The sequence below is a fragment of the Terrapene carolina genome, unplaced genomic scaffold (assembly GCF_002925995.2).
Source record: "Terrapene carolina triunguis isolate 2854851 unplaced genomic scaffold, T_m_triunguis-2.0 Scaffold88, whole genome shotgun sequence".
NCBI classification, from domain to species: Eukaryota; Metazoa; Chordata; order Testudines; family Emydidae; genus Terrapene; species Terrapene triunguis.
In genome coordinates, this window is record NW_020664439.1 from 19,545,895 (window position 1) to 19,573,204 (window position 27,310).

General features: G+C 42.3%; 1 protein-coding gene across 1 annotated transcript in view; it reads right to left on the minus strand.

Moving 5' to 3' along the window:
- The window catches only part of SLC9A9 (solute carrier family 9 member A9), a 341,581-nt gene that overhangs the window by 51,519 nt on the left and 262,752 nt on the right, over positions 1 to 27,310 (minus strand). Inside the window, exons 13-14 of the mRNA XM_024214834.1 lie at positions 19,244 to 19,292; positions 12,512 to 12,591 (exon numbers count right to left, since the gene is read on the minus strand). Of these exons, the coding sequence (XP_024070602.1) occupies positions 12,512 to 12,591; positions 19,244 to 19,292 (129 nt within the window). The remainder of the gene's footprint in view (positions 1 to 12,511; positions 12,592 to 19,243; positions 19,293 to 27,310) is intronic.

A 27,310-nucleotide genomic window follows, 5' to 3' on the forward strand; every position in this document is an offset into this window, starting at 1 on the left:
GGCCGGGGCTCGGCTCTCCCCCCGGCCGCCGGGGGCAGGGCGGCGAGCCCGCTCTCCCCCCGGCGGCCAGAGCGCAGGGGGCAGGGCGGCGAGAGGGTGGCGAGCCCCGGCAGGGGCTCGCCGCTCTCCCCCCCGGCGGCTGGGGGGAGGGCAGCCAGAGCGCCGGGGGGAGGGCGGCGAGCCCGGCCGTGGCCCCGCTCTCCCCGGGGGCCGGAGCGCCGCGTCGCCCCCCTCCAGGTGCTGCCCCAAGCACCAGCTTGGTGGGCTGGTGCCTGGAGCCGGCCCTGACTCTCAAACACTGTAGACATAACATAAGGTAACTTCTTGCACATGCAGTGCTGTAAATGAAATAATGAGACTTGCGAGAGATTCTGAGGCATGGCTGATTAAGTCCGTGTTATAAGCTTTCAGTACTGCTGTATCATACTTAAGTCTCCTGGGCGCTGTTAAGTATTGTGAGCCAACAAACTATAATTTCATGCTTGAGTGGACTAACACAAGCCCAGGCTGCTGCTTCTTTGTCTGTACAAACTGCACTATGCCCCAATAATACAGTGAAAAGAAAAATAAATAAATAATACAAACCACATGGGATGAAAACTTTGTTTCACATACCTAGAGTTAGTGCCGGTCAGTAAATTAAGATGCCATCTGTATTAGAGCCTCATCGATTGCCCATTGAAATCAATGGAAAGACTCCGGGTGACTTCAACAGGCTTTGACTCAGCACCTTAAACTTCTTTATTTTGCCTGCTATATCTGCTGGAAACTGATGGAGAGCTGTACTGGGAACTAAAAGGGGGACCTGGCAAGTGTTTTGCTTTTTCTAAAGTGCCAAGAATTTTAAATGTAGTAATTTTTCTGGTTGTCTTTTTCTCCGAACATGAACATTTGGCACTGGGTCAATATTAATGTATCAGCTCTGTAGAAAACATGTCTGTGAGAAGAATGGAGTGTGCTTTATGCAGTCTTGTTACTGTAGGTGCTGAATCTCTCTTCTGCTTTAAATTTTGACTCTGTCCAAATCTAACACGCTACCATTGTGAATGGTGGTTTAATAAAACCACACAGTGATGTGAAAAGAAAAAGAAAACCTAGTGAGGGTCTGATTCTGCCAGGTGTTGAGTACCTCCTGGCAAGTGGTGTGTGCCCTTATTGGGAGCTGAGAGCAGCCATCGCTCTGATCAATAACTTTCATGACTGGGGCCCGAGTAACCCATCAGTGTGAGTTGTGGTTGGAATTGCTCAGCTCTCATATATAGCATAGAGGTTCTAAAACTGTGCAGACCATCCGTGGTTCACAAAGAACTTGGTGATGGCCTGAAAAGAATGCCTTAATTCCAGCAGCTGAAACGTGCTAAAGGAAATTACAGTTAGAGTGGGTCAGAAATTTTCAGATGGAAGGTTTTGCTGTTGGAAAATGTGGATTTGTTGATATTGAAACAGTCCATGGTTACATGTTAGTTCAGAGAAAATTCCAGTGGAAACCAGGCAGGGTACCATTGGGACAACCTGACCTGGTTTCCTGCCAGTTCACCAGATGGACTGCTGGGGAGCCAGGGCTCCCAGGGAGGCTGTCAAGAGTACAGCTCCCAGACTCCTGGTTCCTTGGAAACGCAGGCTCCCAGCACCTCTGCAGCCTGGGAACCAAGGCTCCCTGCTTCCCAAACTGCCCAGCTCCCCTCCTGAGCAGCCTTTGAAATATTGCCAAGTGACATTTCTATTTTAAAACAAAATTTTGGAATTCCCATTCTGTGTGAAATTTTGAAATGTCATTTTTTGTTCTGTTTCTGTGGAATTTGTTTGGAAATTTTGGAATTTCCTGCAAAATGGGAATTCTGGTTTCTAGCCAGCTCTAATTAAAATAGGTTATATTATATATTTCCCTGATATTACTATAGTTACCACAAGAATGTTATGAAGCTGCAAATAGAAGGTGGACCACACAGTTGTGATCTGAAGGGGAGGAGTCCATGAGACAACTGCTGTAATCAGAAGTGGTCCTTGTTTGAGAACACCTTATATAGCACCAATAGAAGATGCTCTAGCTCATGGGACTCATATTGTTAAATAAAAAAATCTAACTATTGGACATCATATTATCTACTACCAGGGCTGGCTCCAGGGTTTTGGCCACCCCAGGCAGCCAAAAAAAAAAAAAAAAAAAAGCCGCGATCGCGATTTGCGGTGGCAATTCGGCTGAAGGTCCTTCGCTCCCAGCGGGAGTGAGGGACCATCCGCCGAATTGCCGCCGAATAGCTGGATCTGCTGCCCCTCTCCGGAGCGGCTGCCCCAAGCACCTGCTTGCCAAGCTGGTGCCTGGAGCCGGCCCTGTCTACTACAGATTGTGGGTCAAATTCTGCTTTCAGCTACCAATGTGCAACTCCCTCTGAAATCAGTGAACATCCACAAGGATTTGAGGATAGTATTTGGCAATACCTGTCTCTTTAAGATGATAGAAAAAGTTCAGTAAAAAAACTTTAAAAGCTTATATATTTTCTGACTCTTCTGTGAATCTCTTTTTAATACAAAAACATGCCTGGCTTTTAAGAATCCAATAATGATGACTCAATTGTCCTTTCCCACCTGTCCCATGTCTGCAACACTCATTGTTTACTTTGAACATTGATTTTCTTGAAATCCAATAAAGTTTTCCCCATATGTCCCTTCATTTATTCCTTCAAAGGCAGCAGCACTGCACATTACTATGAAGACTTTAGAGTTCAAGAAATTCACAGTAATGGCTTGCTAGCAGCAATGTAAAAGTCTTCAGTCTGACAACGCCTACTTCAAGAATAACTTAATTTTGGTGGTATTTCATAGAACCATAAAAGGATAGAAATTAGAGATGGAACAGATCTAGTCCCTTCTCTTGCCAATGCGGGTTTGTTCTCTATAACATATTTTTTTGCTATTTTAGTCAGGCCTGTTTTAAATGTACAAAACAATTGGGCTTCCAGTTTGCCGTGGGAGAACATTCCACAGTTTATTAAATCTTTCTGTTAGGAGTGAGAGACTGACAATAAGTCTGAATTTTTACTTTTTTAACTTCATCTCATTACTTCTAGTTACAGCCTCTTGTTCTAGTCTAGTCATTCCTCTCCTTCTTTGATTTTGAAAGCCTTCCCTTTTTTATAGACTAATATGTCCTCCATTTGTTTTCATTAAATCACTAATTTTTAATCTGTCCTTTTAAATTTGTCACCACAGCACTCTAATATTTTTTTCTTGTGTTTCTATGAACTTTCTTCACATTGGCAGTATCTTTCAGGGAATGAAACTCCCAAATTTCTTTTGCAATAAAGATGTTTACTCTTAATATTTTCCCAAATGTGATTTTTTTAGTTTGAACAAAATCTATTTACCTGTTTCTGTATATTGAAGATTTTTCTTTTTTTGGCCATGTGTTAGCAGCTGATCTGACTATGCTAGGCTTCGTTCATGAATGTGGCATGCTAAATGTAGGGAAGTGGCTTGAACCAAACTGAAAAAGTTTCATGGTTTAATTAGGAATTGGTGAATGATATTGGAGGCAGGCCCTGGGGGCTCTTCTAGAAATATTTCCTGACTGAGCAAAAGTAGAAAGTACCAGAAGCCCTCAAGAAAGCTCACTCTCCTGGGATTTCCAGTTTAAGTTTGCTTACCCAAAAGGTTTAGATAACTATTATAACTTTTGAATATTTATGTGACCCTTTGAAAGTTTTGTTACTTCCTCCATTGTTGGGACTGTGAATCTTACAAGAACCATGTCAGAGGCTGCCAATGGATTTTCTGGCGGACGGTGGGGAAGTCGTCATTGGCACAGATAACGTCAGATCATTTATAGTACTGCCCTCTCTAAAATTAAATATCAAGGGTTAGGTTTGCAAAAAATCTGAAGTCATTTTGACTGGCCATTATGTGTAACATGTCTATGCCTATCCCAAAATATCACCTATTTCCACAGATTCAAGGAACTGAGAATGAATTCTAGACATCTTTACTGAATATTATGTCTAATCAGTGGTGGTTTTGTGCTCAGATTTTTGTGGCTCTCCTTCCGATTCAAGTACCTGGACATAGGCCAATCACTATAGAAAATGCACCAAATGTTACGGCGCAGGTACCAAAGACATAATCTAGTTTCTATCCATTGTACCCTATGAGCCAGCAGGGAATTTATCTGGAAAGGTCAGCAACCCTCAGATTCTCAATAATGGCAAACTAATCATAATAAAAACACCACCATCTTCAGTGGGAACACTAATACTGCTAATGCTCCTTACCTCTGCTTCTTTGTTTGCTAAGACTTTACAGCTCCACTCAGTAAAGAGAGACAGACCTAGGAGGAAGTAAGAATGATTGGTAGTTTGGACACCCAGAGAAGGAGAGAATGACCTTGACACTAATGGCTTTTTTGAAGTCATGCCATTCTTCTCCATCCCTGCCTCCCTTACACCCACCTTTTTTTCTAATTCTTACTATTACAGGGACTAGATAGTTGCAAGTTTTGGTAGCACTGAAAAGTCCTTTTGCAGCTTCCTCTTTGGGGTGTGTTTGTATCTGTGAGCTGGTTATTAAGATATGGTGGGAGGGAGTTGGAGTTTTTATTAAGAAACTAACAGATGGGAAATCAAAATGAATTTGCTATATGAAACACAGACACACCGGAACAACTATATTAAGAAATACTGGTTTTAAACTACAAAGATGTATAATCCCTGGGTGTTTTCTATTTAAACATGCCCTATTGTCTCCTTATATCTACTATATTGCTTTGAGTGAAATGCTAGTATGGTCGGATGCAGTATGACCAATGAAGAGTTACTAAATTTTTGGGCATGCTTTCCAAGCAATAACTGCGTACATTGCAATAGCAATATTACAGGGGACACGCAATCTTATCTACATGAATCTTTCTTATGTTTTAAATTCTGACTCAGTCTGCAGACTGAAAACAAAGTTTAAAATAAATAATATCCTCAGTTTTCATACATAAGACTGAGGACAAACTAATTTGAAAAAAAGTTGTACTTGTTATGCAGGAGAAACACCTTGACAGTTAAAAGTATGTCTCTTACATGCAATACTGTTCCCCTCTCTTGTCTATGAGAATATCAGGATGTAAACAGATTGAGAACTGACATGAGAGCAATTTTGTAAATGAGAATGCTTCAGCTTCATATTCAATGGAGAATTGTTTATCCGAAGTTTCTTTTTCCCAAATGGTGGACAAACTGAGGTCACTTATTATTCATGTTAATCATTAGCTATGTTTATTTATTAAGATAATTTGCAAGACCTCTACAGTCTTGGGTCCTTGAAAAGGGCCAGGAGATGTCCCCAAATCAGATGTACTGATTCTCTACACAACAACGAAGAACACTGAGTTTTCACTGTCAGCTTTTTAATCCAGATTGCATGTCCACAAAGAGGTTGTTGAATGAATTCTGAAGCAAGTTCAGAGCGATTGCAATTGTTGCTATTAATACTATTGTTTCTGGGGGCCCTATGGAACCCAAAGCGGACTCTGCAGATCCTGTATATGAGAAAGCTCTATGATATACTTGGCCACTGCAACTGCTTAGTATTCAAGGGGCCCCTCCTCCTTGGTGACGACCACAATTTACACAATTGCTCTCCTTTTTCCTAGGGACAGCGCCTCCCTGACATCCATGCAGAGGATGAGTTCTTTCTGGGTTGGTTGACAGCCAGCTAAGGAGAAGAGTGAAAATGGCTGATCATTCCAAAGACTATCTCACAGCTGGAAGCTCACTTACAGAGTTGGAGCTACTAACAAAGAAAGAAGAGGCGTTCCTCAACACAAGGAGCTATCACCATGAAAAATAATCACAGCAGTTATGGAGAGAGGGAGAAGGAAGCCTCACACTGATGGTGGCAGGAGCTCCCATTCAACCTCAACTACAGTGATTGGGACTGGGAGAGGTCCCGCTCCTTTCCTGCACCCTGCACCATTCAAGCTAAGAGAATAGATCATGTCTCTCTTGCTCCTACAGGGCTTCATAGTCCTAGGGCTATTGTAACGTTCAGTCTCTCTATGGCTCCAGAATGAGGGAGTGGGATGGAACAAGAATACTCAGTAGCGCTGCTTGAAGAGGCAAGGAACTAATTTACATGAGCTCCATGAGCAGCCAGCTGTCAGTTCTCTTTGCCAAGATCCAGCCACAGAGCAGGAGAGTGTTCCCTTTCACCTTGTACAACAGACCAACCCACTCTCTGAAAAGGTCAGTCCACTGTGTGACTACCGCAAGCAGACTTCTGGGACTTAAAGAGCTCCAATGGCCAGATTTCTTTGCAGCTGAATAGGTCCCTAAGTCAGTAACAAACTAATTCTCCAGAATGATGTTATGCAGCAGTTTGCAGTTTTAAGTGCCACCTGAAAGCAAAATCCTGACCACTTCAGGCAATTAAAGATCTTAAGATTCTTTTTGCTAGAGCAGAGGTGTTAGACCTCATATCCTGGTTTTCAGCCTGCCTGAAATTTCCAGTCTATCCATGTTTCTTATACTGCACCCACCTCTGGTATACGAGTACCTGAACCTTGTGTCAGCCTCAGCTGGGTAAAGGGTTCTTTGCTTCCTTCCCTAAATTCCTGCTTTGCATGGCTGTGAAGTTGTCAGCTAGGTCAATGGTGAGAGTGAGAGGATTATCATTTGAACTAGGTCACCATCACCCATTTGTTAAATTTTCAAACAAGCATCTTCATGCTTGATATTTGCTTCATGGAAGCATCTGAAAAGCTACCTCCTCCTCCTCCTCCAAACTCCTCTTTGCCATGATGCCTACAAAAAACTTGACAATGGTTAGGCTGCTTATGAGCTCAGACCACTGCCAATCATGCTGACCAATATTGGCTCATTGTTTCCTTGTACTCCCTTGTCAGTCTATATTCAGTTGTCTCTTGTTTTATACTCCATTTGTAAGCTCTGAGGTAAGGGCTGTCTGTTTCTGTGTTTGTACAGCACCTAGCACAATGGGGTCCCGGTCCCGGACTGAGGCTCCTAGGCACTACTGCAATTCAAACAATAAATAATAATAAAGCAGTCTGGTGTCCTTCAGATTAAAAAGGTGCTACATAAATGAAAGATATCACCACTATCTAACTAAAAATGTTAGTAACTAGGAAGCCCCTCAATTTCTATCCGGAAGGAGAAAATTATATACAAGAGACATTGCTATAGTAACTCCCCATCTCTTTCCAAGGCATCTGTCTCTGGCATGACAATGACAAGTCATCATATAGGGAAGGTTCAGCTGAAGATCATAAGATGGTGAAATTCCCTTTGACTCCCTCCTTTGGAATGCATAATATTGCTTTTGGTAAGCAAAAGAAAAGCTGTTCTGTGTTCTCACAACTTCTCAATCACACTTCTAATGACTGCCTATGAAGTTAAATGTACCGTTAGCCTATATGCAAGCCATAGGGAGGGATGAAAAAGAAAACAGGATCTACTAAATTAAACAGAATAAACTTTGAAAGCCTTTAAAATCAATGCAATTCCTCTTAGCTGATTCAAGGGGAGAGGAAGACTATAAATATCTTTCCTTTAGACTCTGAAAGGAATATATCAGAATGGTGAATACTTTCAGAAATACTCAAGTAAGCTTTTCCATGAAAAGTTGATTTATTCAATCAATGTTCCTATATCTATTCCTGAACACAGCTTCCTTTGGCCAAATAGGGAATTTGGCCCCTCAAATTCAACAGATATCTGTAAAGGAAGAGAGAGTGGCTCCTCCTCCTTCTCCCTTCAATGCAGTCAGTATGTGTAAAAGAAACTCAGAAGAGAAGGCACTTAAACCAGGCTCTGAAAGGAATTTATGACTAATTTCCATTGAAATCATTAGAGTTATCTCAAGGAAGAGATGGGCCTATCACTGTATCACCACAATCCCAGCATTCCCTACTCTACCAACACACATCACCTCAGGCTTTTGCATATATTTTGTAATTATCTCCCTGTTGCAAATGCTCACTTGTCGCTTCTCCTCCACGACATTAGAGGCAGGAATAGCGGATGCTCTGCTCTCTATTGTCCAATGTGGGAATCAGGCTCAGCTACATCCCTACACCTTTGTCAATAAAAAAAAAAAAAAAATCAGTCCTGGTTCTTGGCTGAGCCTGAGACCAGGTCCATTACACACAGTATTTATTAAGCAATAAAAACAAACTTACTATGCATCCCTTGCCTTTGGTCTTCCTCCTCTTTCCCTTCTTATTGGCTTCACTCCATTCCTTCTATGGAGTCTCAGGGCATCTTTTCCTCTGTCTTGCAGTATCTGTTGTTCCTCAATCTAACTTTTAATGTGTTATGTTGACGAGAGAGCTCATCCATTAGAAGTACAAAGTCAGCATTGTATTAATATATTAACATGTATTATGTTCTCTCTCTTTTCTTCCCCTTTAAAACAATCCATTCTTCCCCTCAACCATTCCTTCATCTTCACCATCACTATGTCCTACTCTCTATGTAGTGGGTTACAGAGACTGATAAGCCTGTAGTCTTCTTCTAGAGTGAGGCCACAGAATGGGTAGTGAGGACCATTGTGGGCACAGAGAGGGCAAAATGATCTAAGTTGGGGAAATGGCAGTTACCCGAACATAAGAAAAGAGAAGGAAATTTTAGTGGACAAAGAATCTGCTACAAGACTATTTAACCCAAATTGGTTTGTTAAGTTGTATGTATACCCAGTGGTACACCTCTACCGAGATATAATGCTGTCCGTGGGAGCCAAAAAAAAAGTAATCTTACCGCGTTATAGGTGAAACCGCGTTATATCGAACTTGCTTTGATCCGCCAGAGTGTTCGGCCCCGCCCCCCGGAGCACTGCTTTACCACGTTATATCCGAATTCATGTTATATTAGGTCACATTATATCGTGGTAGAGGTGTAATTGAAAAACAGGGAAATGTTCTTTGTAAGTCACTACTCTAAAATGTTATCATTCTTTGGGCTAGATTGTGACTTGCACTGTATACCTCTATAGTGGGGAAAGAACCCCCTTTGACCGCTACACAGGCTTCCCAGACCCGAAGTAAGTGGATGTGGAAGACCTGCATGCTACCTTTCTGAAGCAAGTGATTGAGGAGGGGTGGGGAATGGGTGGAGCCGTGGTAGTGCGGGAGCTGACGTGGGTACAAGTTAGCAGCAGATTACTACCACCCTGGAGTAAGAACAGACCAGGATGGTTCCTTGAGTCACAGTTCCTTTCCTGGTATGCTCCTGGAGTGAACACCTTCACTCCAACCTTTCTGTGGACCGAGTCCTCATGTGCTAATGACCCAAAATGGAAAGAATCACAAACTCCACTTGCACTTTTATTTTTTAGTTAAATCTCACTATATTCAATACAAATACACTGGCTGCCCTTGAAGGAAACTGAAACAACCATAATACATCATGTACATGACAGTGCTGGGACATTAATTCTATTACCTCAATAAATATTCTTGAAATAGTTAGTATTTCCCCCCCCACACACTTTTCTTTCCCATCAGCTTTTAGTATTATATTACAGCTCAAAATGGTGATACACTCCAAGCTATAAAAACATGAACACAGACACAGACTCTCAGACATTTAGCCACATTAAGATACCAAATGTTTTATCTTGTTCAGTACTTACTGCAATGTTGAAATGAAAGACTCAGTGGGAGTATCCAGATACTCAAATTATTTCTTCTTAATTTTCACTATTCTGATGTTAATGTTCCTTTGTCTTAGTGTTAGAGAGAGATGTATTTTTCTTAGGTATCTAGGACTAGATCCAACACCAATTAGAGCAAATGAAAAGACCCGTATGGATTCAAACTGGCTTTGGATCAGGCCCCCAGTGGCTGAATTTACAATGTTGTCCCTAAAACATTCTCCAAGTCAATGTAGGAAATCTTTCAGAATGACAGCAAGAAATAAGGCAACCTTTGACTGCTGCAATTGTGCCTCGTTGCATGAAATAAACAGACATTAGGGATGTTATTACCAGAAGCGTGGGTGTTGGTACCTTAGAGCAAATGTCAGGCCACTGAAATGTTACAGGCATGGACTCTTCCTAAGTGTGTAACCAGACAGATGATTACTTTTCAGCACCTTTTCTTTGAACGCTTTATCATAATCTATTGTGCAATCCTGTACTAGGCATAAATACTGCACTACATGACAATTGTATTAATTTCTTCTTTTAAATTCAGAAGCACAACTTCATAACATTGCTAAGAGAAGGACACAGATATTGAAGAAAAGTTTGGTTAGATAATTTGTCTCTCTCTAAAGAATAGGAACATATTTCAGAAGCAGAATAGTGACTCACGCTGCAGAAAAGCTCAGAACTATCAGTCCAAGCATTAGTGGGTTGAACCATCCTTCTCCACAGGGATTTGAATACAAGTCTTCAGCATAAATAAAACGTAAAAGTCATATTTTTTAAAATGAAAATATACCTGTAGGATAATGGCAGGGCTGCAGTCTTTGAAAATGAGAACACTGGAGCAAGATTATTACCAGACTAGAAGACAGATTGCTACTTAAGATGTAAATTTGCTTTCGTTTTCAGAATCTCTTCAAAAAAATCACTTATAAAAGTAACGTTTTCTTGAAATGCAAACACCTTGGAAGTCAAACTTTCTAAATTGAGCAGGAAGAAAGGGCTATTGTCCTGAATTGGAGATCTACAAGGCTTCTTCCTTTGGGATTTCTGTATTATGCAGGGTATCTCCAAAAAGATAATGGTGGCGGGGCTTGCTTTGCCACTTCACAGCAACCTGGATCATAGATTCAACTAACCTCTCTCCTCTCCCACCATTTTTTCCTTCTGTTTCTCTCCACTATTCCATTCCTTTTTTCACTGACCTTGTCCTTGTTTCTCCTAAAGTCCACCTTTCCCCTAGCCCTTTCCTTCCCTTTGGTCTGTCTTCTGCTCTTTTTACATTGGTTCTTGCTTTCTTCCCCTTCTATCCCTACCTTATTTCCCCTTTATTTGGTCTTCCTAGCTCCCTCTTTATTTTCTTTTCCTTCTCTCTTTCACTCATCCCTCTTCACTTTCCTTTCTTTTCCCATTCTCTCTCCCTTTTTCTTAACCGTCTCCTTTTCTGCCCAGTTCTCCCCTTCCTACTGATATACAGGCTCTTCTTTCGGAAGGAGTGGGATCAGTGTGTATCTAAAGCAAGCAATGATGGCATTTAGTATTATTTTTTAAACACATTCTTTCCCTTTGTAGTGCATTGCACATGCTATTTTCCACTGTGCCTGGAAAGTATAAAACTGTGAACTTAAGCCTGTTCTAGTGAAACATTTTAATTCTAACTTCTTGGTCCTTAGAACTGCCTGGATAGGTAAAACTAGGGGCTGTATATTTATATTTCTTACCAAATAGTCTTGCCTATTGGAAGACTTTGAGGGATAATTTCACTGAAGTTCTAATAAGAAGCTGCATTGCTATGGAGTAACATTTTATCAGTTGTAATATGTTCTCATCCAAGTTTGCTTGTGCTCACATCAGAAAAACATACAAGAAATGTATGGCATGAGTGTTGCTCTGTGCTCCAGTATGGTGCAGCATGATGGAACAGCAGGAGTTTGGCTAGGCAGCACTGAGGTACACTGGTGGTGTTGCCAAATTAATGCCTGATCCTGTATCCATGGAAGTCAACAGAATGATTCCTGTGATCTTCACTGCATTGGTACCTGCTCTATAACATTGATTCCCCACTGTCTTGCATCATGGAGTATCACTGAGACCTGTGCAAAGTGCATGTAAAACCAATACCAAACCAGCATGATCCCTGTTACAGCCACTTTACACAGGTGTTGGTGAGGATACAAGATGCATGGCTGTGGAGAATCTGGCTTTGTGGGCTCTAGTGTGGCTTTTAGAAGCAGCCTGTGTGGAGGCAAGGTGCCCCTGCTCTGCCCCAGCAGGAGCACCAGAAGCCATTATTTCTCCGGAAGGCTCAGAGCTTCTGGGAGCCCCCCAGTACCCAGAGAATGTGCCCACTGCTACCCCTCCCCCAACAAGGGGGTGTGGAATATGCACCTCTGGATGCCTGTTGGGGAGGTGTGACCAGGGCCAATGCGTCACCCCTTCTGCACCTTCTCTGGCATGGCTACTGAACCAAGATGTACAAGCAGACAGTAGGCTCTGTGCCCAGGGGAGTATAGGGATGGTGATTGGGGCTGGACCCTGTACAGGGGGACTCAAGGGCCCTTGCTCACTTGCATATGGGCCATCCACAATCAGGCTTTATATGGTCTTAAATGTCTCACTTTCCTTAGCAATGAATTCACTCCCAAGTTGGAACAACAACATTGTAGCTGGCTCGTTGCTGCACATGTTTTATATCCTGGAATTAGACAAGATTAATTTATTTTAATACATTGATGAAACTTTGTTCTGGGCAGGTGTTCCCAGCCTGATTCGCTATCCCTCCCTAACACCTCACTTGGACTCTTATGCGGAGCACATTGGAAATGCTTAACGAAGCTAATGTCCATGGTTTATAAGAATAAAAGGATACTTATGATCAAACCCATACCATATTCTGAACAGCCATGCACTCTCAGCCTTGGTTGTGTTCTTATCCGCAGTAGTTGCTTTCTGCAAAATAAATACATATATAAAATCAAAAGAGTTTTTGAAAACATAAATAAAACAAAGTTTTGATATTAAAAATACTTGTCAAACCAAATTACATTTACCTGCATTTTTTTTTTATTAAAAAAACCTCTTTGGCTCAGATTTCATCTCAGTATGTGAATCTGTTCATGGGCAAATTAGATCATCAGCACATTTCTCTTTGCTGTGCTGGTGCTTGAGTGGAATAATTCAGCATTTACTTTTATTAATGATTCCAATTTTATTAAGCAGTTGAGAAGCACTATATTCTGAGATCAATAAAAATGATATTTCTGTTAAATTGCTGTAGTGGGATTACTTCAGTTTACTCCTGTCAAGCTCAGATGGTATTTGTTTATGGCTTACAAAAAGGTCATTCCAAAGGAAGCATAATATTCCAATAATTATGACACTAGTTTCCTTTCTATTTTTCCTCTTTGCTTGATAAGAAAAAACAAAAATGCACACAAAAACTGTACCACCACTGGGGACTACAGATTGGAACCAGTGCAGGAAAATACTGAAAACTAACATTGGTCCCCATTCTGCAAGCTGACTTCAGCCGGGCTCTGCATGGGCACAGGGGTCTGCCTCCTACAGAACAGCTTGCAGGATCATGACCACAGTCTGGAATTATAGCTTTACAACCTCCTCATATACTAGATGGGTAATTAGTTACGCTCTGGGTGTTAGGTGAAAAATAGCATAAGAATTAACAACAAGTTGGGAATAGAAATGGGAATGGGCATTCCAAATAGCACACTCCATTACAGTTTTATTCCTCTTTGGCTTTAAGTTTGAGGTATGTATTTTTTTTTTTAACTTCATTCTCCATGGAATGCTTAATGGGAACATTTTACTTTCTGCATTTTTCAGTTCTATTTGTCTCATTATTTCTCGGTTTTAAGCTAATAATACAAACATTCTCATCCCTTATACACACCATGATGCGTGTAATGTTCATAATAATAGGGCTACCCACTGCTAAGGCCTGATCCAAACCCCACAGAAGTCCATAGGAATCTTTACATTGATTTAATTGGGCTTTGGATAATCCCCTGTAGGGTATGGCTACTCTGCAGCTGGGAGCCAGTCTCTCAATGCAGGTAGACAGACTTGCACTAGCAGGGCTTGAGCTAATACACTAAAAATAGCAATGTGGCCGTTCCAGCTTGGGTGGAAGCTTGGACTTGACTCCTGAGGCTTCATATCAGCAAAACTCCCAGTGAGGTCAGTGCCAGTTTCGTCAATACTAGAATTGCAGGATTGAGCACGATAAACTTACACCTGTAGCACATGGGCCAAAATTTATTCCTGGGAGCTGATTCAGCTCCCATTGAGTTGAGTGGAAGGATTCAGTTTTAACTTGTGTGGCTTCCGCTCATGCCATAAAATCCTTTTGGTGCAGGGAGGTCTCATGGGGAATGATGTTGGCCTGGGGAATTCATGGTAGTCCAAATCCTGCAGGAACGATACCATCAAGGGATGGTGGAGAGGCAGCAGGGGCTGTGGATGCTCCTGACCTCTGGCAGCTCCTCAGGGATCTGCAGGTTTAAAGTCTGAACCTACAGCTTTTCCTGCAGGGCCGGCTAGTGGCAGTGGGGGGCCACACTATGCCAGCAGTCTGATGGAAAAATAAGAGGATCTCTGTGAACTGAAACTGGCAGTGGTTCCAATCCCTACACAGGAATAACCCATGTTTTTTCAAAAAGTCACTTGCAGTTCCCCAGCAGGCCTGCAGGAGAGGCTAATAGGGAGAATGACAGTGTAGGGAAACTTTCCTTCCCAGGAGCTAAAGAAATCATAGACAGTTAAACACATCTCTTTTTTCTAAACTTTAGTTTAGCAGGTGAGCTATTCATAGCTGTACAGTAAGCTGCTTGGGCTTTCCTGAGACCTATAACATGCCTACAGCATTCTTCCAAAATATTTCCAGAAAATACATTCTTTCACATAGTCTCTGTGGAGATGCACCTAACGGGATAGCTGAGAGACATAAATCAGCTGAATAAAAGCTTTTATCAACCATCTTTGCTTTGTGAGGAAATTAATTAATTAGATCCTTGTTAAAAAAACAGCAAGAAAAAGCTCTGTCTTTTTTGTAGTAGACTGGCGTTGCAACTCAGCTTAATGACTATTTATCCTGTATGCCCGGTCATCGGAATTAGCTTTGTGTGTTTATATTCTAATTGTGTAGGATATGCAGTAGACTGACTGCATTCATTTATTTCTACACATTATTGATGGCCTTTCAGAACTGAGTTATGAAAACCCATCAATAAATGAGTGGAAATAAATGAGCTAACCTATTGTACATTCTGTTTATGCAAGAGGGGTTGATGATAAATGCACCTAAGAAAAGATAGAACTAGGAAAGTAAAAAAGAAACCAAGGGGGGGGGGGGGCTGATCTGGATAGTGTACAGATCAGGGCTCTGCGAAGTCCAGGTGGTGATTACGGACACAATCTGCCAAGAGCTGCTATTTTGAAGCACAGCTTCCTGTGTCTCCTCCTGACAGTGAAGTGATAAGCCACAAAAGGAGTATCTGACTAGGATGGACTTGGGGTTATTTTTCTCCTCATGGACAATGAGATTTTCTTAAGCTTCAGAAACTGGATCACTCTTCTTGACCCAGAGGGAAATATGCATCACTGTTAAGAAAGGCTAGTGATCTACTGGCAATATTTAATTAGTGTGGCTCCAGCATGCAACAGTAATGCAGTAAGACTACTCAGCCCATGTTTCTGGTGGTCTTGAATCTAATTTGTGTGTCCTACTGTCCTGGGTTCAATACTGATGTCTTTCTTTCCCAATAACTACACTAATATCCTCAGCAAATAATTACTCTTCCCACTACCACGTTCAGGATACAACATGCCTTCCATCTACTGGAAGATACAACAAGATGGGCTTGTATTAAAAGTAGGACTATAGTAAAATGTTTCTCCAGAGTCAGGACAGGCTTATCATTAGCAGCATGGTTTCTGAACTTGGAGGAGCATAGTGCTCCAGAAAGTAACCACAAATAAAATAATTGGAGGGGAAGTTAAGGTTACAGACATATTGTTATTTAGGGTGGGTAGTACATAGGAACGCTAAAGTAGAGCAATGTTGATTATATTTACTCTTTATATTGCCTTAGAACTTTAGTTTAACCCACAGTGGGCCAAACCCTCATCCGCTGTACCATGGCTGAATAGATAGATGGGCTTTGTATAGGGGATCCTGTCTAGGGAAGAGGGGATGGAATTATTTCCTCCAGGCTGCAGAGCTGCTCACCTACTGAAGCCCAAGAACTGCAATAGCACCATCAGCACTTGCATCTCATTGTGCAAAGAAGGGTGAATGACCCCTGGGTCTGTGTAATCATGGACCCATTGGCTTTGATCCTTCCACAGCCCAGTCCACATCTGCAGCCATACCAAACTCAACAGCATAGAAGGGGCCAGATCCACAACTGGTGTAACTCTATTGGAGGTAATGCAATTACCCTGATTTACACCAGCTGAGAAACTGGCATATACAACAGACTGTGTGAGTGTGTGGGGGGGTGGTATTTGTAAGGATTATATTTGTAGAAAAACAAACAATATAACAACACAGTGAAAGCCGAAAAAGAAAAAAGTAACTCGTCTAGTCGAAAGTCAAGATAGCGTCTCTCTCTCCTGCCTCGTGCAATCAGAGGTTTCTCTGCACCTCATCTTGTGTGATAGCTACAAGAACCAGGCAGGCAAAGCTCAAAACAGTTTGATAACACCTGAGATTGACAATAAAACGTGTTAGATAACAGGCTGATGACACAAGATACAGTTATCCAAACACCTTCTCTAACATTGTCTGTGCCATTAGTCTGTTATCTCAGGTGTTTGATGGAGAGGGGGGATGGGGACATGCCCCTGCTCTTCCCCCAGCCCTGTTGGAGTAACTAGATCCTCCTAGTAGAGACAGAGAGCAGTCCATTGCTTCTCAAATGACAACAGGGACTACAGCTGAGAAGGACACAAATGGGAAGGTTCCAGTCATAACTTGGCCCTTATTGTGACTGTGCTTCTTGAACTATTCCATCATGTCTCCCTCTCTAAAGCAGTAAATGAAACATGTGTCCCTCTCTAAAGCAGGTATGAAATCCCCTCTGGTTTGGAAAACCTGAATCAAAGGTCTAAATCTCAACAGTGGTTACTTTGCCAGCCTTTCATTCTTTTGAATTTCATAAAATAGATTCTACCCAATGAACTGTGTGTCATATTCAGCTGAACACTTAAAAAAATCAAGGTCTTAGCTGCTCTTCTTGGACATTAAGGATCACAAAACACTTTTCACAGTAGTACGAGGTTTGTTTGTGCCAATCTCCTTAGCCAAAAATTGTGTGTGCATGAGTGCCACTTCCCATTCCTGAGCTTCATGCTGCGACACGTCCTATACAACTGAATACTGCTTTAAGGTTCTTTCAGGTGAGAGTAGTTATTTAAGTATAAGATATGCCCCCCCCCCAAAAAAATTCCTGTAGTATGAAAGAGCATAGCACATATATGAAGAAAACTGGAAGTTAATATGGAAGAAAAATAAAACTCATATCTGAAGTTGTGTGAGAGAAAAATAAAGAGAAAGAAAATGAATTATCTAAAACAATAGAGGAAAAGAAGAGTTATCAATGAAGGAAAAGAGAAAACTTTAAAGAAACAATCTGTAAGAAAAAGTGAAGAACAGTCCGTAGTACTAAATTAAAAAAAGAAGAAATGCACAATGAAATAGAGAACTGTATTAATAAAAATTAATATAACACGTTTAACTGTAGCTCTTAGAGAAATGAAAATAGTAAACATTTAAAAAGGAAATCAGAGCAACAAGACTACCTTGCTAGTAAAAACATTTTACAGTAAAGTATGCTGATTTAGACCTGATTGGGGGTGGAATGGGTGATATTTATTCACACCTACTCTATTGTGCTGCTAAGTTTTGCCAATAGAACTAGGTGTTAATTAACAGAACACAGTTTGGGTCAGTAGGTGCCTTATTGTTATTCACAAATATGTATTTCTCATTTTTAATAGAAAAAGGAAGAAAATTAGGAGTCCTATCTACTGATGTCTAGTGCAAGCACATTTTCACAATCTCCAACCCCATGAAAAAACCACATTTAAGGTGAAATAATGTTTATATTGTACAATGCAATATAAATCTCTGATGTTGATCAGTATGTCCTAGAGTGCTGTAAACTGGAAAAGATACTGCTATCTATATTGTTAGTGTAGCTGCAATGTAGGTAAAACCAGATTTCTAGAGGAGAGGAGAGTGGAAAATCTCCAGAAGGGGAGCAAAGCGACAGAGGTGTTAGTGCAGGCCTTTAAAAACACAGAAGCAGAGTTCAAGGAAAGGAAGAAGAGGGAATACTTCCTCAGTGAGAGGGAATCTTTTGAGTGCTGGACCAGTCAAAACTGAAGGAAGCTGGCTGTCAGGGTTAGAGAGGAGGCTCCACAATCTGGTGGAGAAGTCATGAGCTGGAGGAGTGAGGACCTGGAACTCTGAAAGGACACTGACCAAATCCCAAAGACTGTTCAGGAGTGGTGAGGAAACTGAGGCAGGGAATGATACACAGGTATTTTATTGGATTGCCTAGACCTGTGTCATGTGCTGTCTATGAGGAAAGCATGCTTTGTTATAGAAATTCCTCTGAAAAATCGGTCTATTTGCTTCTACTATCTTGTATCTCTGAAGGGGTAAACTATAAACCAGAGTGCCCACAAGGGTGACATCCAGGGAACGTTGTGTTTAAACTACTGGGGAGTCTTGGAGGTTTAGCACTGGTCTTGGGGCTTAGGGACCAGGAGGTCCCACTTCCAAGGAGGGTCTCTGCCCACGGAGTGAGCTGAGCAGCCAAAGAAAGAGAGTGTGCCTGGAGCTGCTCAGTTCCTGGGGAGCTCAGAAGCACACAACTCCAGTGTATGGGTCCAAACCTGGCACCCTAGTGAATGTCCAGCAGGGGAACTTGATTAGGATTGGGACAGCACATAATGCTGTATTTTAAACATTTTCAGACATAAACACCGAAAAAGGCAGGGACAATGGGGTGACAGATAAGCACATGCAGTTTCTCAAATAGCCTCCTTGGTCCCTAGTGGCCTATAGTTTTTTAACCCGAATGTATGTTCAGATGGACTAATGCACATTGTCAGCAACCTGACCTACCCTGATGCCCAGAGTCGAGAATTTCAATCATGCATAGTTCCTTTGTTTAATCCAGGGAACCAAGCATTGTTCTGAAATCTTTTGTTTTCATAAATGCAGTTGATAGCTAATTCAAGTTTTGAATTTACCATAGCAGCAATTCCACTACTGTTTTACTAATATTTCATCATGTCAATATTTATTTGTAATGCATTCCTCAAAACCCAGTATCAGATAAAGTTATTCTGGTGCCCCGGTGAAACTGAAAAATGTACAGTACGTACCTGTCCTCTCAATAAACAGTTACAAAATATGTGAAGCTCCTACTATTTTGTACTTGCATATTCTGCATTTATAGCAGAGATAACCCTGCTCTAAAGATTTTCAGTTACTACACTGAGAAACACGCACTAAACATGACTGAACATTATGCTAGTCAATATAGATATATCAATAGCTGTAACTTGCCTGGCTTGCAGTTTCTGCTTTCAGATCTTCATCTGGATCTATGCCAACTCTATTAAAGAAAACAAGACACATGGTGAATGACTCAATGCAGATTAGATGGTCACATGTGTAGAACGGTTTCTTTGTACCACATCACTCAGTCCCAAGTAGATAAGAAATGTGCAGAAGTGGCAGAACATTATAAGATCTCTTCCCAAATCAAAGGAGTCCACAATAAGTTTGCAGGAAATATGAAATACTTTATATCTGGTGCTCATACCTGGGGTGAGATCCTCACCCTCACTCCAACCCTTGTATGCCAGCTAAAAGGATCAGAGTGTCAGAAAGGAGCCCTAAAAACAACAACAACACACATCTATGCAAGGAGGATTCCCCTGGTGCAGGCATTGCAGAAAACAGCTGTATGGCTGCCCCCTGAGGACTGCCCTTGCATCGGTGGCATGCTGGGAGCAGGAGAATTGTGTTGAGGATGAGGCTGCAGTACACAGTGCTCTAGATATTCCAGGCAGTACGCAGCCCATAGACATTCTTGGGGAGGCTAATAGAACTTAAACAGGCCTCCAGGGCATAGTTATGCCAAGGGCCCCTCCAGCCCATGGACCAGCTCAGTGTGGTGGAAGGCTCAACATGGCTTAAATCTGCCTTAGTCCCCTCTTCCCTTGGGCTGTGAGTTTTGTGCTGCGGCTCTGAGAGGCTCAGCACAGAATCTCACCCTTGGCAAAAACTAAGATATACCACTGGTCTTTAGTTGCTTTTTGCTTCAAACACTTCTTCCTCAACAGCCTCTCCTGTTCCACACATAGGTATCTATAACATTGTGATGCAAGCTGCCACTATTATTTTTATTTGCATTACAATAGATATGGCCAAAATAACAGACCAGGAAGATGGTCTTAGCAGCAGCCTTTTGAAAAGACTTGAATGGGATCAGTTGGGTAGCTGGGAGGCAAGACTGAGGGAAGGAGGCTTCCATAGAGGAGGTGGAAGATGGTGAAGGCCTGGGAGGGAGTTCTTGTTGTGTGGTGAGAAAGAAAAGTCTGGATGTTAAAGATGATATGGAGAAGAAGTGACAAGATTTGGGTATAGCCTTGATGGGCAGAGCTAAAGAGAGGGGTGACTCAAAGATGATAATCAGATTACAGGCCTGAGTAACAGGGAGGATTGGGATGGTGACCACAGTCATAGAAGAAAGGTAGAGCAGTAAGAAAAGACTAATGCAGACAGGCATTCTCCTCACTGAAATCTAATGTCCAAAGAGAGGGTGACCAGCTGTCCCAGAAAGCCTGACAAGCTGCCCATGTAGGCATCAGATCCACTGAGCTAATGCAGAATCTACTGATGCAGAGAAAATTTATTCTTTCACCAGATGTTCATGTAAGGCCGGTTTACCATGGTGCTTAACAGTTTTCCTCCCTGAATTTTTTTTTCTATCTGTTATATCACAAATGCATTTTTAAAATCCTATTTATTTATTTTTAGCAATTACTTGCTTCATTGCTCTTTACTGTAAATGCTATGCAGACATTCTAACACATTCTGAGACAATGAGAGGAACTAGAAGCAAAGTGGATACTTTTATATGTAAATCTTGAATGGAAAAGAGAAGAGGCAGTTTGTTTCTATCCCAACTCCCTAGTTTAAAAAAATTGGAGTCCTCCAGGCATAAATATTTCCATCTTTTGATTAAGACAAATGATCCTGATGCTGACTCAAGAAGGAGATTAAAAGAATGAATAGATGTTTATTTTTCACTGTACTTTTTGTCCTTTGAGTCACTAGGAAAAACTGCAGAAGGTACTAACCTATTGATTATTTTGGAGTAAATCAAGTTGTTAGATCTTTTCATTTAATTAAAAATATGAACAGTTATGTCTGCGAAAGTTTAACTCTCAGCCTGCCATTAGACTTAATATTATAGTAGTGCCCAGAGGCCCAATAGACATTAGGCACCCTTTTTGTTAAATAAACATAATAAGAAACAGTCCTGCCCTGATATGCTTCCATCTAAACAGAGGGGAACAAAAGCACCAAATGCTGATGTGAATCACCCAAGGTCACATGGCAAGAGCAGGAACAGGTCTTCTAACTCTCAGTCTGGTGTCCTAGCCTGTTGGCCATCTGCCTCCCATAAGGAGGTTCTCCCATAACATTCATTCTACTGCCAGCATGGGGGAAGCACTGGCAATACAATAGTTAAGTGCCCTTATAGTTCTGGTTATGATGGAAGCAAAATCTATTTATGCATGATAGGTGCAGTTCAAGAGGCTGCAACACAAACTTCTCTGCACTCTCTTCTCCTTAATGAGCTTGACCTGACCTCAAAGAATCAGTCTCCTGGGACAGAAGTAATTTAGACTTCATGGAGTTCTGAACTTATTGGAGCTGAGAAAAATGCCAGTTGTGACTGATTATGTGTGGTGGAGTTGTGATGCGTTTATTATGGAATGAGCTAAGACAACGGAAAACATTTCACATAGGTCCAGAAGAACTGTAATACCAAATGTGAAAAAGCTGGGAAATGTAGCTAATAGGAGCTAGAGTTCACGACTGCAATATAATTTCAATAACAGTGATATAATCTGTCTAATCAGGGACAACAGGAGTCTACAGACATAGAAAATCTGTGGATTTAGGGAGTTTTGCAGATTTTCCTGTATTTTGCAGAATTTAAGCTCCTCTATACATATAATTTCCTATCCTTGTAGTTATGAAGACAGCCAGCACTATTGCCTTGTTTATTCTATAGACAATAGATGTTACAATATGGCACAAAGGCATCTATATTATTCTTTATTGAATTATTACTTTCAAAGCCTGAAAAAAATCACCTCTTCCACAAAACCCACAATAAGCAAATCCAATATATTCACTCTCTTGTATTTTCATCTTCCTTCGATTTTGTACATATGAAAAAAGAATGAAAATCTTCTGAACTGAACACCACAATGTGTATAGCCATGTAATCACATTGCTGTGATCCAAATCCTTCCTTGCTCAATTCCTCACTCACTGACTGATGTCAAACATGTAGGGCCAAATTCTTCCACCCTTACTCTCACTGAGTAGTATTTTACTATGTGAGTAATCCCATTGAAATCGTTGGGACTACATGTGTAGTAAGGTATTGCTCAGTGTGAGTAGGGATGGCAGAATCTGATGAATTGACTGGAAGCCCTTCAGGGCACGAGCTACATCTTCCTTACTGTTCTATGAAGCATCTGTACAACTTTGGACACTAAAATCAAACCACCACCAACACACCCTGATTTTTTTATAACTTGAATGTTAATATTTTTATGAAGCGTATCCCAAAGAGAACCACTCAGCTCAGTGGGAGTGAAGCCTGATGAACCCAAAGATCCCCACAAACAACCACTTGTTGATACCAATCTAATCTCCACCCCCAATTTAAGATTCTTCAGTTTCCCTCTTTCTGCCAGAAAGTATCATAAAACACAGGCAGGCAAAGAGAAATAAAACCCATTTTCCAGCCTTAAAAATCTTAATTCTTTTCTCTTGTATTCTCCTTCCATCACCGCATCTTCCTTCCTTACTGTCTATTTTGTTTTTCTTATTATTTCCCTCCTCTCTTCCTCTGTTGTTCCACTTTTCTTTCTTCCCACCCGTCTGACTCTCCCACTACTCTGGTTGTTCCCTATTCTCTGTTCCTCTCTCATATTTCTCTTCTCGTCCCTGGTTTCAACACATCTTTTCCCTCAACTGTGTGCAAAAGAGTAGCTGAGTTTTCTGCTGACCTCATGTGCAGCTCACTTAGTGCTCTTCCCACTCATGTAATTTCATCTCCCCTTCTCGTTTACGGTAACCATCTCTCTCCTGCCTCATAGCCAAAATATCCAGATCTAAATTCTGTATGCTTTCCTTTCCACCTTTCCATTGTTTGTACAATTGCATCCTAGACATTAAAAGTTTAGGATGACCCCATAACCAGCCCTATCTAGAAGGAATACAGAGAACATGGCTTTTTCTGTGAAACAAACTAAGCAGTTAACAAAAGGCTCACTTTCCCCATTAAAAACAGTACTGTTGTGATCCTCATCATTTTGTATCTTTAGGAAGACAGTGAAATATTACCAGAGCTTTGGTCTCCGTATGAATCACAATAGCCTTAGATGATGTTTAGTGCTTTCTTTTTTTAGAGAATGGTAGGAAAATAGGAATTGCATGAGGAAATAGCATTAAATACAAGAGAAAGAATGATTGATTAATACCTATGTAGCCCAGTGAGGTGCTGAGCACTCAACTCAGTGGGAATTGAGGATACCCACACTGCACCCAAAAGAGGATGCCAAGCATGGAAATGACAAATTCAAATAAGGAATAAGGAACACGATGTCAAACATTTGATCTAGGAGTCCTGAAATGCTAAGGAAAAATGTAGTTTGACCAATATTATAGTCTTACAATAACGACACTGCAGGCGGAGTCATTGCAAAAGTTATTTTTATGTTTTGATGGACTGCAAAGAACATGAATTATTACTTAGTGGATTCCACCCTCCCTCCCCCGCCATGTAATTTTAACGGTGAGTAAACTGAGAGGCTAACACTACTGATTAAAGTCAATCACTGGTGCTATGTAAGTTTTCCCTACCCAGATCAAAAAATGTTAGCTTCCTTCTCCTGTTATGTTGTTAAGACCTTTCCTGCATTTTGACTGATAATCAAGATTAATTATGTGGGGATTTTGTGTTATGGGTAAATGGCCACTTGTGATCAGTGTGAGATTAGACTCATTCTACACTACATTGAAACTCAAGCGTTCTGGGATGAAAGACTGGTGTATTAGCTTACTGTGCTACCCATCTTCCTTTGCTTAGTAATGCATTTGGTTTATTGTACTTGGGTGATTATTTGAGATAGGACCTTTTCATACCTCAGATCAAAATTCCTGAAAATCTAGAAGTATTCAAAATCCAAACTCAGAACCAAAATTTGCATTATCTTTTATAATGGGCTGAACCGAAATTCTGGATACCAACATCATTGAACTTTGGTGTATTCAAAATCTGGATCTGAATTTCGTAGTCTTTAGCAATTAGGGATTGTTGTTACCAGGAAGTGTGCACTACTCTGCAAAATTACCCCCTTCAAATCAATGATCTTGTTTAAATCCCTATGTGCCATTAGACATCACTTTTTCAGCAGCGGTTGTAATGTGTCTGATAGACAAAAGAGGAATTTGTTACTGAATATGAAGCAGTGGTCTGGAGTGAAAACAGATGGAAAGATAAGTTTCAAATTGTCAGGGGAAGGAGAAGTAAGAAATCTGAAAACTGGAAACCAACTGAAATGCTGACTAATAAGATATTGTTTGGACAATTATAACATAGCTCTACTTGCTTCCCTCACTTCAATTCATTGCAAATCTAAGGGTATGTCTACACTACAAGAGTAGTTTGATTTTACTTAAATCGAATTTGTGGAACCGATATTACAAAGTCGAACCTGTGTATCCACACTAAGGACAGTAATTCGACTTTGTGAGTCCACACTAACGGGGCAAGCGTCGACATTGGAAGCGGTGCACTGTGGGCAGCTATCCCACAGTTCCCACAGTCCCCGCTGCCCACTGGAATTCTGGGTCGAGCCCCCAATGCCTGCTGGGGCAAAAAATGTGTCGAGGGTGGTTTTGGGTAACTGTCGTCATCCAACCGTCACTCCCGCCCTCCCTCCCTTAAAGCGCCGGCGGAAAATCAGTTCGCGCACTTTTCTGGTGAGTGACAGTGCGGACGCCACAGCACTGTGAGCATGGAGCCTGCTGCGACCATCACTGCAGTTATGGCTGTTGTCAACACCTCGCACCTTTTCCAGAGGCAGATGCTGAGAAATCGGGTGAGGAGGCTACGGCAGCGGGGTGAGGACATTAAGTCTGAGAGGGGCACAGACCTTTCACAAAGCACGGGACCCCGCGCCGTGAACATCATGGTGGCAATGGGTCATGTTGATGCTGTGTAACGGTTATTCTGGGCCCGGGAAACAAGCACGGACTGGTGGGACCGCATAGTGCTGCAGGTCTGGGATGAATCACAGTGGCTGCGAAACTTTCGGATGCGGAAGGGAACTTTCCTGGAACTTTGTGAGTTGCTGTCCCCTGCCCTGAAGCGCAAGGACACCCGGATGCGAGCAGCCCTGACTGTCCAGAAGCGAGTGGCCATAGCCCTCTGGAAGCTTGCAACGCCAGACAGCTACCGGTCAGTCGCGAACCACTTTGGTGTGGGCAAATCTACCGTGGGGGTTGCTGTGATGCAAGTAGCCAACGCAATCGTTGAGCTACTGCTGTCAAAGGTAGTGACCCTTGGAAACGTGCAGGTGATCATAGATGGCTTCGCCGCGATGGGATTCCCAAACTGCGGTGGGGCTATAGATGGAACTCACATCCCTATCCTGGGACCGGACCACCAGGCCAGCCAGTACACTAACCGAAAGGGCTACTTTTCAATGGTGCTGCAAGCACTGGTGGACCATAGGGGACGTTTTACAAACATCAACGTCGGATGGCCGGGCAAGGTTCATGACGCTCGTGTTTTCAGGAACTCTGGTCTGTTTAGACGGCTGCAGGAAGGTATTTACTTCCTGGACCACAAAATAACTGTTGGGGATGTGGAGATGCCTATAGTGATCCTTGGGGACCCAGCCTACCCGCTAATGCCCTGGCTCATGAAGCCCTATACAGGCGCCCTGGACACTGAAAAAGAACTCTTCAACTACCATCTGAGCAAGTGCAGAATAGTGGTGGAGTGTGCTTTTGGACGTCTCAAGGGGAGATGGAGAAGCTTACTGACTCGCTTTGATCTCAGCGAAACCAATAACCCCATTGTTATTGCAGCTTGCTGTGTGCTCCACAATCTCTGTGAGAGCAAGGGGGAGACCTTTATGGCGGGGTGGGAGGTTGAGGCAAATAGCCTGGCTGCTGATTACGCCCAGCCAGACAGCCGTGCGATTAGAAGAGCACAGCGGGACGCGCTGTGCATCCGGGAGGCCTTGAAAGCTAGGTTCCTGAGTGAGCAGGGTAACCTGTGATTATTAAGTTTGTTTAAAGAGAAGCTGAACTTGCCCCCGTTTCTTTACCCAGTTAATGTTGACTAACCTCTCCAGTTACATACCCCGTTCCCCCCCTTCCAACACACGTTTAAAAATAAAATAAATGGAACTTTGTTAATGAACACCGTTTTCTTTATTACTTTTCGGGACTCTGTGTGTGGGGGCTATGTGACTTTGTGGCGGGGGAGGACGGTTACAGATCCCCTGCTGCGTGGCTCTGTGATCCAGGCTAAGGACCGCTGCATAAGATCTCTAACTGCCCTCCCCCGCCACAAAGTCACATAGCCCCCCTCCACACAGAACATGAAAACCACCTCCCAGACTGACCAGGGTGCCTAGTGACTGCAATGTGTGTGTGACCTTCTGCTGAACCTGCCCCCTTGTCTGTACCCTGGTAAAGGTGACTGTCCTCTCCAATTACCAACCTCCTTCCCCCTCTTCAAACACACTCTCCTCTAAAAGAACATGACGGAAACAGTAATTAACAGAAACATATTTTTTATTAGCAACTACACACTTAGGGGATGACACTGGGACGGGGGCTTGGGTGAGGTACTTTTGGAGTGAAGGAAAGGACTTATCAAAACTTTGGGAATGAGAGCCATCTGGTACTTGAGCAGTCTGCAGGGGTGGAGTGACAGTTTTCACGGCCCCTGCCGCCCCTCCTCCTTGGGACTTTGGGTGAGGGGGGTATGGGACTTTGTGGCAGGGGAGGGCGGTTAGAGATAGACTGCAGTGGGGCTCTGTCCTCCTGCCTCCGGTCCTGCAGAACATCCACAAGGCGCCGGAGCGTGACCGTTTGCTCCCTCATTAGTCCAAGCAGCGTTTGAGTCGCCTGCTGGTCTTCCTGCCGCCACCTCTCCTCCCGTTAAATGTGTGCTCGATGGATTTGGGACATGTTCTCCCTCCACTGAGTCTGCTGGGCTGCCTCGGCTCGGGAGCAGCCCATAAGTTCTGAGAACATGTCGTCCCGTGTCCTTTTCTTTCTCCGCTTAATCTGCGCCAG